At 36.4% G+C, this 13,097-nt stretch overlaps 1 protein-coding gene across 1 annotated transcript in view; it reads left to right on the top strand.

The window, feature by feature from the left end:
• The window catches only part of LOC107556883 (receptor-type tyrosine-protein phosphatase U-like), a 153,520-nt gene that overhangs the window by 119,544 nt on the left and 20,879 nt on the right, over positions 1-13,097 (top strand). Inside the window, exons 16-17 of the mRNA XM_016240126.1 lie at positions 3,230-3,266; positions 11,820-11,917. Of these exons, the coding sequence (XP_016095612.1) occupies positions 3,230-3,266; positions 11,820-11,917 (135 nt within the window). The remainder of the gene's footprint in view (positions 1-3,229; positions 3,267-11,819; positions 11,918-13,097) is intronic.

The following is a 13,097-nucleotide window of genomic DNA, read 5'->3' as shown; positions in this document are numbered from 1 at the left end:
TCTTTATACGGTAGTGGTGCTATATAGCACCTTATCAACTCCAAAGAACCGCTGAAGAACCATTCAGGGGCTTAACAGGTTCTTTATACGGTAGTGGTGCTATATAGCACCTTATCAACTCCAAAGAACCGCTGAAGAACCATGCAGGGGTTTATCAGGTTCTTTATGTGGTAGTGGTGCTATATAGCACCTTATCAACTCCAAAGATCCGCTGAAGAACCGCTGAAGCACCTTTTTTTTTAGAGTGCAGGCACCAGTGACAGTTCTAGCACTTCTGGTAGTGGTGCTATATAGCACCTTATCAACTCCAAAGATCCGCTGAAGAACCATTCAGGGGCTTAACAGGTTCTTTATACGGTAGTGGTGCTATATAGCACCTTATCAACTCCAAAGAACCGCTGAAGAACCATTCAGGGGCTTAAAAGGTTCTTTATATGGTAGTGGTGCTATATAGCACCTTAACCACTCCAAAGAACCGCTGAAGAACCGCTGAAGCACCTTTTTTTTTTAGAGTGTAGGCACCAGTGACAGTTCTAGCACTTATTTCTAAATCTTCCCAAGTCATTGTGGTGGCTTGTCGTATGCATAGGGACCACTAACTATCATTATTTAATACAACTTTGCTTAAGCTTTCATTTCAGTAATTACTGCAATGTCTTCAGACACAGTCATATAGACGGTTTCAATGGCAACAACATAAAGAAACGTTACTGCACATGCGCGCTTTTGTGGCCCAAACGTAACTTCCTGTAGACTTCCACAAAGAATCAATAACAACAGAAACGTCCCTTTAGAGTAGATTATTTCTGACAACAAGCAAAATATGTTTGCTGCATAATTCAGACGGACTTACTGAAAATGCAAATTCATTATCTGCCAGCAGGAGGTGCTTTTGTAGCGGGAGAGATAGAGGTTTCCCCGCGTAAGGGCTGTACACAAAGCAGCACTCCGCTCACAAACACTGCTTTATCAGACATTACATGCAAGATGAAATTAAAATGACATCGACAATTTTCTGAAGACAGTCAGTTTCCTTCAGAAATGCAGTGATATAAAAACACCTGCGCCGCCGCGGTTTGATTTTGAAATGTGCATTGCTCATGTTTATTGAATGAAGTCAAAGCCTTTTGTAAAATCTATTTGAGGCGGTCAGTTTTTATATTGTAGCGGGTTGCCACAAATAAATAAATGTATGGGAAATGCATGCCACAGCACAACAACCTGAGCCCAACTTCAGTCTGTGTACTGTGTGTACCGTACTGTGTTTGTAGTCGGCGCCACTAGCCAGACCGATAAACAAACTCAAACCGGAAGTTAACTTCGGGTCAGGCATGTGCGGCCAATGAAATCATCTATACTTTTGAATAATGAACTGAATTGAGAACATGCATTTAAGGCCTACTCACTGTAGATAAACGTATAAAAATGTGCTGCACAATTTTCTCTCATTATTTTGTGAGAAAACAGCAGTGCAGAAAGCATCTGATCACAGTTATGGATGTTTGCACAAGTTTTTTTTCACCAACTTGACAGGTTATTATTATTATTATTATTATTATCTCTTGTTTAATTTGAAATTAAATACATTATTAGACAATAACCAATAAATTATATTCTATAATATTGTTCCCCTATATCGTCCTAATGAAAATTTTATGATTGGTTTATATACTACAAAAAAAATTTTTCCCTCATTTGAATCACAGAATAAGGCCGAACATATTTTTTTATAACAGTGTCAAAACTTTAATACATGCTACGCCAGTTGGCACTGATTTATTCCCATATTTATGTATTTATTATTTGGAGATGACTTGAGAAACACCTAAAACTATATACTGTCACAATAGTGTATTTATCGTCTTCACGTTTCATCAATCAAAACATTTCTGCTTTTTATTCTGCTCAACCACAGCGATAGCTGGAGGCCTTTGTCCATATTAGTTATTTTTGGCATTCATAAATTGTTTTTACTTCTATGAATCTGTTTTGGACTTTCTGCACGAGAGCACCTTCCAGTAGATTGCTTTAAAGCAAGCAGCTTTACAGTATTAAACATGAAAAAACAGTGTAATTTCAGTCATAATTCAATACTGTATAGAACTTATAAAGTACTCCAGTGTTCATATTTTTACTCACGCATGACCTCAATGGACTGAACAGAAGAAATTATCCAGAGATTACCATTTACATAACAGCCACAAATGGAACAAACTCCCAAAACAAATGCAAAGCAAACTAACTTTGCTTTAGCTTGATTCTGGTCAAAATTATGTCACACCAGTTCGTTATTGTTATTACACGAGTCACTTTGGTGCACTATTTATTTTTTATCTCTAATAATTGTGGAATATAGTCAGTCAGGACTGGCGTAACTATAATTTTAGACCACTGGTGGCCCAAGAGCTGCCGGTCTGATATCTCATGCTGTCGAATGTGGCATCTCTTGCTTTGCACTTTGTGTTTGGCATTTAGAAAGCAGCATTCAGCTATCACATGCTTGAACAGAGATAACAGCATCTAGGATTTTTAGACATGAGTAAATTAAATTCTTAAAGCTTACAAATCAATATCAGATGATGCACACATACTACAGATACTATATATGGATATTTGCTTGTTTTATCAAATGTCAAGAAGATGCACTTTCATTTTTGAGATACAGAGATGCATGTTCTGCTGTCACATTCTCAGCCTCACTCATGAATCACACACTTCATATAAGCTTTCCTCTTTATGATTTTGTGTTTCTGTCAGATACAGTACATTAGGGCTTTGAGGTTGTAAAATATTGTCATCCATCTCTATGCTGTGCTTTTTATTTTTTTAATTTTATTGCAGAAACATATAACATATTCAGTAACTGTAGAGTAGTTGCTGGCAATGGTATAGATAGCATTTAGCCGGATAGCTTAATGATTTCTCTCTCCTATCTCAGCTTAATATGCAGAGTCAACTGCAACAGTGGCGTGAGTTTGGAGACAACAATGGCGTGAGTTTGGTACGGCTTTATCTGTTTGTCTGAGCAGTGGAGGACAAGGGGGGGTGTTAGGAAAAACACTTTTTTTTTTTTTTTTTGCAATTTTGTTTGGTGATGCTAGTGGCACAGAAATTACTCATTTTAAATGGAATAAGTCAGAATATAGACTGTTGTCAGAATGTTGTTGAAATGTAATTGACATATCATTAATTGATAATAATGCATGCTTTCTCTGTCTCTCTTTCTCAGGGGTATCAGCGCTCCAACCATTTTATCGCCACACAAGGTGAGTCTTTATAATTCTGTTTCTTTGAAATCACTTGTGTATTTGTATTGTGTGGCGTATCATAGTTGTTGATATAAATGTACCTCTAAATGTGTGTGTGTGTGTGTGCCCCAATTCTAGTGCAAAGGTCTGAATGATTCATATGCAGATATTGTCTTTGCTGTTTGATCTTATTTTTCTCTCTGGCATCCAAACACAGCAGCACTTGCTTCTGATTAACTGCTATTTATGTCGCTCTCTTCCTTTGTGAAGGTGACTGATTAGGATGCTTCTTTTTGTATATTCAAATACAGTTGATCAGAGTGTAGAATTGAATCTGGCTACACTTTATTTTGATAGTCCACTTTAGACATTATACTAACTATAAGTACCCTTGCAACTACATGTCAACTAATTATCATTAATTTGCAACTACATGTCTACTAACTCTCAGAATAGACTGTTAGGTTAGGTTTAGGGTTAGTGGAATAAGTTGAAATAGTCAGTATGTTGTGGATCCATCAAAATAAAGTGTTAGAAGATATGGTTACACTTTACTTGAAGGGGTATGCAAAAGACATGACACCTTCATAATCATGGCATGACACCTACATAATCATGACATGACACATGTCATGAATATGAAGGTTTTTTTATGCATGTTTATGACAACTGTCATTAAGTGTCATTCGCTCAGTTATGTAATTTTTAATGCAAAGATGACATTGTTTGAGATGTCTTTGTTATGGGCTTCATGCTGTCGAATGTGGCATCTCTTGCTTTGCACTTTGTGTTTGGCATTTAGAAAGCAGCATTCAGCTATCACATGCTTGAACAGAGATAACAGCATCTAGGATTTTTAGACATGAGTAAATTAAATTCTTAAAGCTTACAAATCAATATCAGATGATGCACACATACTACAGATACTATATATGGATATTTGCTTGTTTTATCAAATGTCAAGAAGATGCACTTTCATTTTTGAGATACAGAGATGCATGTTCTGCTGTCACATTCTCAGCCTCACTCATGAATCATCATAGTTGTTGATATAAATGTACCTCTAAATGTGTGTGTGTGTGTGTGCCCCAATTCTAGTGCAAAGGTCTGAATGATTCATATGCAGATATTGTCTTTGCTGTTTGATCTTATTTTTCTCTCTGGCATCCAAACACAGCAGCTTGCTTCTGATTAACTGCTATTTATGTCGCTCTCTTCCTTTGTGAAGGTGACTGATTAGGATGCTTCTTTTTGTATATTCAAATACAGTTGATCAGAGGGTAGAATTGAATCTGGCTACACTTTATTTTGATAGTCCACTTTAGACATTATACTAACTATAAGTACCCTTGCAACTACATGTCAACTAATTATCATTAATTTGCAACTACATGTCTACTAACTCTCAGAATAGACTGTTAGGTTAGGTTTAGGGTTAGTGGAATAAGTTGAAATAGTCAGTATGTTGTGGATCCATCAAAATAAAGTGATTAAAAATTACATAACTGAGCGAATGACACTTAATGACAGTTGTCATAAACATGCATAAAACCTCCTTCATATTCATGACATGTGTCGTGTCATGATTATGAAGGTGTCATGTCAGTCTTATGCACACCCCTTCAAGTAAAGTGTTACCGAAGATATTAAGCAGACAGTCTACTAATACTCTAATTACTTCTAGTTGACATGTAGTTACAGAGTTACTTACTGTTAGTAGATTATATATACATTATACATTCGTTTGCGCAACCTTCTGATCCAGGGCACAACAGCTGTAGTTCATGAACGAACTGTTAAGGCATGGACTGTCAACTGAAAATGTAATATGCTATTATATAACATATAAAGCATCAGCATCAGCCCGATAGGAAAAATTATGGTGATATGCCAAATGAGCTCATTGTGTGCCAGCAGTGTGGTTATTCTTAAAGCAGACTTTCGCCTGGAAGGTGATCCGATTCACTTTTTTATATACACACATTTATTTAGAGAATGCACATACAGAATGATGCATCCGGTTTGTGGTCATGAGTCTGTTTTAATTTAAAGCTGTAGTTTGCATGAATAAAAATCACAAACATTACACAAGATTTATTAATTAATGTCTAACATATATTTTTACATGAATTTTTAAATTAATTATGAATATATATACATGTTTCATGTTTACATTGTGCACTCCCCACCAGGTACAATATTCGGATTGTTTGCATCTTGTTTTTAAGTAAATAATACTTTCCCAAAAAGACTCATGGCTGTATTAGATCAAAAGGGTGCTTCTACTAAATACTGAGCAAAGGGTCTGAATACTTAGGACCATGTGATATTTCAGTTTTTCTTTTTTAATAAATTTGCTAAAATGTCAACAATTCTGTGTTTTTCTGTCAATATGGGGTGCTGTGTGTACATTAATGAGGAAAAAAAATTAACTTAAATGATTTTAGCAAATGGCTGCAATATAACAAAGAGTGAAAAATTTAAGGGGGTCTGAATACTTTCCGTACCCACTGTATATTAGGGGTGGAACGATACTGTCACGTGTATGTTCCCGTTTAGTTCCTGTTTTCCTTATTTGGTCCTTCCTGTTCCTGTCCTCGTTGTATGAATTTGGTTCCAGCTGTGTTTGTTTAATTAGTTAATTTGCTCCCAGGTGTGTCCCATTGGTGTTTGTGTATTTATAGTGAGTCCCGTTCTGAGTTTCTTTGTGTGGAATTGTTTATGTCCCCTCCCTGTTCTACGTGTGATTTCCTGAAGAAGAATATTAAACCCCTTTGTTTTGTACTCCTGGTCTCCTCGTTCCTCGCTCCGTGCTCCTCACAGTAGCAACCCGTGACAGATACATGTATTCGTACTGAACCGTCACGGTACAGACATCTCGGTTTGGTGCATGAGGCCTTACAACAAATACAGGCAATTGAAACTGAAACTCAGCATGTATAGTCTACATTACGTGTTTTCTTTATCTTGTTTATCTGTAAACTAAATAAAATATATTTCAAGAATTGCTTCCTTTTATGTATATATGTACTGCAGATTTTATATATATATAAAATATAATGTAATAATATTTAGTATTTTCACATCTATGTGGAAAAAATAGTAATTTGTACTACGGTCTGCGAGCATAGTAGATTTATTTATTTTTTTCCCTGTTGTACCGAAATCGTATAGAACCATGATACATACATACATACATATATATAGACCATCTACAAATGTTAAATATACAGTAATAATATTTAGTATTTTCACATCTATGTGGAAAAAATAGTAATTTGTACTACGGTCTGTTCAAAATAAGTGAAAAGAAACCGAGCATAGTAGATTTATTTATTTTTTTCCCTGTTGTACCGAAATCGTATAGAACCATGATACATACATACATACATATATATAGACCATCTACAAATGTTAAATATACCAAAAAATTATAAATTCATAAAATAAAATAAAAATAAGATTGCACATCTGTCTGAAAAATACCAGTGATTGATTTTACTATAGTTTTCAAAGCATTCAGTGTATTCTTTAGAACTTTAATATTGTTTATTTAGTTCTAACAAATTAGGTTTTGCTCAAAACTAACCAACATTAAAAATAATATATCGTTTATAATCTCTGCACAAAAGGAAATATATATTGATTTTGGCATTGGCTATCGGCCAAAATGAGTTGAAATATATCGTCATATAATATATCTGAAAAAAATATATATTTTTAATAAATTGATCAGGGCCAGTGCATGTATGTACTTTTACTTAGCCAGGTGATGAGTCAAGACATTTATTTGAGCAGAAATCAGCATATTAGAATGATTTCTGAAGGATCATGTGCCACTGAAGACTGGAGTAATTATGCTGAAAATTCAGCTTTGATCACAGGAATAAATTACAGTTTAAAATATATTACAATAGAAAACAGTCAATTGAAATTGTAATCATATTTCACAATATTGTTGTTTTACTGTATTTATATCAAATCAATGCAGCCTTGGTAAACATAAGATACTTAAAATTGCACTGACCCCAAACATTTGAACGGTAGTGTACAGCTGATTATAAGCACCACACAGGTTTGAAGTGAAGAGTTTCTCTCTCTCTCTTGTTCTGTGGATGTGTTCAGCAGTCTGTAGTTTGGCTCTTTGGGTCTCAGGCTCTCCTGCAGCAGTAAACAGCACACATCTCATTTAATCTGTTCTTTCTCACTCATGTTGGTCGTCAACACACCAGGGCCACTGATCAACGCAGACTCCCACCAAACACAAACACACACGCACTGCTGCGCTCTGTTTGAGCAGGTGTACACACACTCATGTGTGGGCTTTGCTAGGCTTGTACTCTATCTGAAGGTTTACACTGGCTTTAGGCCCTGTGAAGGCCATCTGTGTGTTCACATCGAAACAGTGCCGCATACAGATGTGCTCATGAGCTTTAAAGGTCCCATATTATACACCTTTCTTGTCTTTTTGTATGCTTGTTCTCCACTTTTTTTTTTTGTTTGTTTTTGTGTGCCTGACCTCAGTCCATTCACCGCGGGACCCGGTTTGCACATTGCTGTGCACATTACTATGTGGTTGCTAACAGCATACTGCTATACTTTTGAACATTTTGTAGCATATTGCTGTAATATTGCTAGATAGCATGCAGTTAGCATGTTGCTACTATGGTGAGGTGCTTTGAGCTTTTTAATGCGAGTTTGCCAAGTGTTTTTAGTGCATTGCTATTTGGTTGCTAACGGCAAACTGCTACAGCCGTTAAGATGAGTGTGAGTGTGTTTTAGCGTGTCGGCGTAAAGTTGTTACTAGTTAACATACTTTTAGCATGATACTGCTATACAGTTGAATGATGGCTATAATGATATCCATAATGATAAAGATAAAGATGTAGATTGTATCTCTCTTTTTTAAAGGAATAGCAGAGTCCACACCACAACTATAATGATAACAGCACGGAGGAACGATATCTTTGGCACTTTACGAATGATTTCTTCCAGCTGATGAACGGTAAAAACACTGAGCCATTCAGAATCCATCCTGCTTTAAAGTGTGCGAGCATTTAAAGCAGCAGACAACAAAACTGAAGCTTGTTCTAATAATAAACAATACATTATCTTGCGTTCATGTGGATGCTAATATAGTTATTGTTATATTTAGCTTTACAGTTATTGTAATAACTGTATTAAAAGGTATAACTTAGTAATAGTATAGGGTAGTAAAATATACTAAGTATCTATATATCACACTTTTATACACTGCTGGCAATGCAAAGTAGCTTAACCCTGCTTGAAAAGTCACTAAATGTTGCTATATGACGTCATACACTAATTACCATATTCCTGATGCAATTGTGTCATATTTACATTGTGCCTAGTGTCAGCCTGTTACATCCCTGCTGAGAAAAAAAAGCACACAAGAGAAACCGTTACATGATTTGTAATTGTGTTACTGGTTATAATGGCAATTGTACTGGTTTTAATGGGAACTGTAATGGTGCCTGTTGGTCTCTACTGGTAATTGGTCACCTTCTATTGGTGGCTTGTTAATACCACTATGTCCTAATGGAATGTGTTCTAAAACACACTACAGGAAACCATTTTTTAATGGTTTTAATGGTTAAAAGTTGATGGTTTGTAATGTTTGTAATGGTAGTGAAAACCATCTGCACTAAAATCCTGATTTATAATTAAGACATCGAAACTAGATACGTTTTGTCCAAGATTTGTGCAATAGTTTTTTTTTTGGAAAAATTGTCACTGAAGGGGTCTAAAAAAGTTACTATATCTAGTGACAGTGAAGTTGCTAAGTTGGCAACACTGCTTTTGTACAGTTGAGGAGGTGCTCTGAGCATTTTTTGACATGTTGATATATGGTTGCTAGGGTGTTATGGGGATTGTTTTAGCGCATTGCTTTGTGGTTGCTAACAACAGACATTGCTAAGATGTTTGGAGCATTTTTTAGCATGTTTCTTTGTGGTTTATAGCATATTTGGGGTGGTTTCCTGGGCATTAATACACATCATATAAAGTGTTCTGCACGGTTTTCAGCACATTGCTATGTGGTTGCTAAAAGTGTGCTATTATAGAATTAGTAATGCTGCGTTCCGTTTACCTTGGAAGTCGGGAAGGACATCACACCTGTGGACCGTTATCCAGTAGAGAAGTCAGAAAACCAAGATGGACACGTTAATTGTTAGCAATACCAGTCGATTAAAAACACATAGAAAGTAGTATTTTGCACAGATAACACCATTGTATAATGTCCAAAAATAGAGGTTGTATAGTACGTGTGCACCACTGAGTTTGCATAAGTGCTAATAAACAATATATTACTACTGTTTCTCTTCTGTTATACACTGAGCAGCCATATTGTATTCTGAAGTTGGCGTTGTTGTGATTGCTCAGAGATGCCGAGTCAGACTTGGGAGGGCGTTCCAGTTAAAAGTTCCTACTGCGAACTCGGAATTTCGGAATTAGTACAAATGGAATGCAGCAATAGTGTGCGGAGTATTTTTTATTTATTTATTTTACGTGTTGCTATGTGGTTGCTAGAGTTCTGGGCGGTGGCCAGAGCTTTCTCACATGTTACTATGTGATTGGTAAGATGTTCTCATTTTGATGTTGCTGACATCTCTGATGTGCAGTTGTTAAGCAGTTGTATTTTTTTTACTGATGCATGTTTTAGCAAACAGCGCTCATAAGGAAAGTGAAAGATGTCTGTTGTTAGCAGCAGTTTTCTCCTGAGGTGCTTTAATTAACCTGGGCTGGATGTGTTCTGATGCTGTCAGCTGGGAAATGCCGTTTCAATACGGCCCCAAAAACAGTGTTGAACAAATGCCTCCCCACCTTCTATTTAAGCCTCGAAAACTTTTCAGTTTTAACGTTATTATTCATCATGAACAACCTCGGCTTCATCCCAGCTGTAAAGCAGAGCATTGCGATGGGATATTTTGTGGATGTAGCTGCGGGCAATAGCAGGAGAGCTGCTCAGGAACTCAGGAAGCGCAGCACCTGTTGTTGGCTGTAATTGTTTTAACAGGTAGAGAAGATAACAGATTCCTCGCCCGAGGGCAGAGCGTTCACAGCGCTGCGTTTACAAACCTTCAGCAGCTTTCCTTTAATGTTTCCAATATTTCTATGCGTACGCATTGAAAGCGTGCTATGCATGTGTGATGTGTGTACAGAAAGAAATACACGAGGAAGAAAAGAAAGAGACGAGAGTGAGAATGAAAAAGGTTCAGCTCATGCCATTCATAGTACTGCTAAATGCTTTATTAGAGGTGTTTGCTATTACAATTACACATATTTGGGATTAGTGATTTAAACATTTGTCTAGCCCACCATAATAAACTCTAATGTCTTAACTAGACATCACACAGATAGTGTTAAAGGTATGTTTCTCCCCAAAAAATTTAAATTCATCAGTTACTCATCTAATTACTCACTGTCGTTCTAAGCATTTCAGACTTCTGTTCATCTGTGAAACACAAATTAAGACTAGTTTAATTAAACTTAACAGATTTTTATCACACAACCAAAACTTTGACGCTTCAAAAAGTTCATGAGGTAGAAGTGCAGACAAGACCAAGCCCTGGCGATATATTGAGGTCTTATGAAGCGAAACAATCAGGCTGTGCAAGAAGCTGGACATTATTTACAACATTATTACCTTTAATCCACAGCCCGAACAAACGGTTCTTAGCGCATTCACAACTGTCTGGAGTGCGAACTTCCTCTGTCGTAAGCCGATGACACTGTTTGTTTACAGCGGGGAATGAGGACTCGTGCCTTTTATTGTTTGCCGAAATGGCACTTGCCTGTGCTTATCCTGGCTGCTGGAACCAATTTAAAAAAGATTACGTTTGCGTGTACATTCGGGACGTTTGACTTTTCACAGATGTCTGATCCACTGATTCCAAAATCTCTCTCAGTTCTCACACGCGTCCTCACTCTCCGTTGTAAACAAACAGCGTCAGCTCATCTGCTCATCTCTCTCAGTTCTTGGTCGGAGTATTCTGGTTTGAACAAGTAGGGCTGTAAAATTCCCTGTTGTCCTCTTTCACATCATCAGCCATTGTAACTTTACATTGTGAGCTTTAGATGCTGGTACTGCTGGTGAGTCCTCACTCTCCATTGTAAACAACGGACTTGGTCAAGTAAGAACCCATTTGGGCCCATTACAATGTTCTCTTGATAACGGTGTTGCACTATAGCGACACACACTCATAACATTTTAGCACCCACATAGCAGCGCACTGAAAACACCAGCCTTAGTAACTGCCTAGCATACTGTACATTTCTTCAGAAAAATGTCAAACTCTAGTTTCTTGCTGCTATCACTCACTGGATTTTCACTGCCAGCAGTTTCTTCATTCGTTGTCTTCTATATGAACCGATAGCTCTCTCGTCCCAGCAGCTCACCGTCCCTATTTTCTCTTTTCTTATATAATCCTCGTGGATGTCGCGACCTGCTATTTCACAAAACCACCTCTATCCTCTCTTTATCCTGCGTTCAAATCATTCACCTCCCACAATTCTCCATGAAAGCTCATTGCTCTGTCTCTCTCTCCGCAGGGCCCAAGCAGGACATGATCTATGACTTCTGGCGCATGGTTTGGCAGGAGAACTGCTACAGCATCGTGATGATCACCAAACTGGTGGAGGTGGGGAGAGTGAGTAGAATAAGTCTACCTCGGCCGCCCCCTCCGCCCACTAATGGACACCATCCATTACTGAACACTGACCCACTGCTGACCATTACTGAAGATAAACTTTACCAAGAAACCCCATTAGCCAGAGAACATTCCGTCTGATGAATGTTTTTTATCGGCCAGCCATCTTTAGCATTTAATTGAGCTTTCCTTTGTCCCCTTTCCTCCAAAATGCCATGGTTAATACATTTGTTGATAGTACTGTAACATCGTAGTTATTATTGGATCTCTTAGAGAGGGACATTCAGAATCTTTCTGCCATTGGCTTATTTATTCATTGGCTTTTGCCAAGTTACCACAGCTTTATTGTAGTATAACAGTTCTGTTTAGTAACTGTAGCAACTTTGATATTTTGGTGGAGTATGTAGTTGCTGCATGGCCAGTTTTAGATTTTTGTTAAAATTAGTATTCCTCAACAGACTCATTCACAATTATATTGTACATAGATTCTAATGATTAGTTTGCCCTTAATTGAAAATCATGGGTTTGTCTTGTTTAGTTTGTTAATTCAATTCAAGTATATTTGTATAGCATTTTTGACGATACAAATCGTTGCAACTTTACAGCAAATTAAGTTTCTACAATATTTAGTGGTAGCTTATCAGTGGTGACTGTCAGTTAATGTACATATGGCAGAAATGTACGGAAAAATCAATTAAAGACGTAATCAAACAGACGATGAACACTATTAACAGCAATTATTATATGATGCAATCAAACTAATAGCAAAATGTGGTAGTTCTTACCATATAATAATAATAATAATAATAATTATTATTATTATTATTAACGTATTTATTTATTTATTTATACATAAATATGTAATATTTTAAAAAATAAAACAAATTTTAAAGATATATATTACTATAAACATTAAGGTTGTCTTTAAACATTGAACAGTAACTAACAAAATATTTATATTTTTATCTTATCTTATTATATATTGTCTTACTACTACTACTACTACTACTATTATTAATATTATTATTATTATTAGTAGTAGTAGTAGTAGTAGTAGTAGTGTTTCTTTTTTTTCTATTTATAATTGTATTGACCTACATTAAAGGGATAGTTCACCCAAAAATTTAAATTTGATGTTTTTCTGCTTACCTACATCCAAGATGTAGGTGACTTTGTTTCT

This window comes from Sinocyclocheilus grahami, unplaced genomic scaffold, assembly GCF_001515645.1.
Source record: "Sinocyclocheilus grahami isolate Dianchi unplaced genomic scaffold, SAMN03320097.WGS_v1.1 scaffold582.1, whole genome shotgun sequence".
NCBI lineage: Eukaryota > Metazoa > Chordata > Actinopteri > Cypriniformes > Cyprinidae > Sinocyclocheilus > Sinocyclocheilus grahami.
Note: the sequence above shows the minus strand (reverse complement) of the source record. Positions and strands in the feature narration are given on the sequence as shown.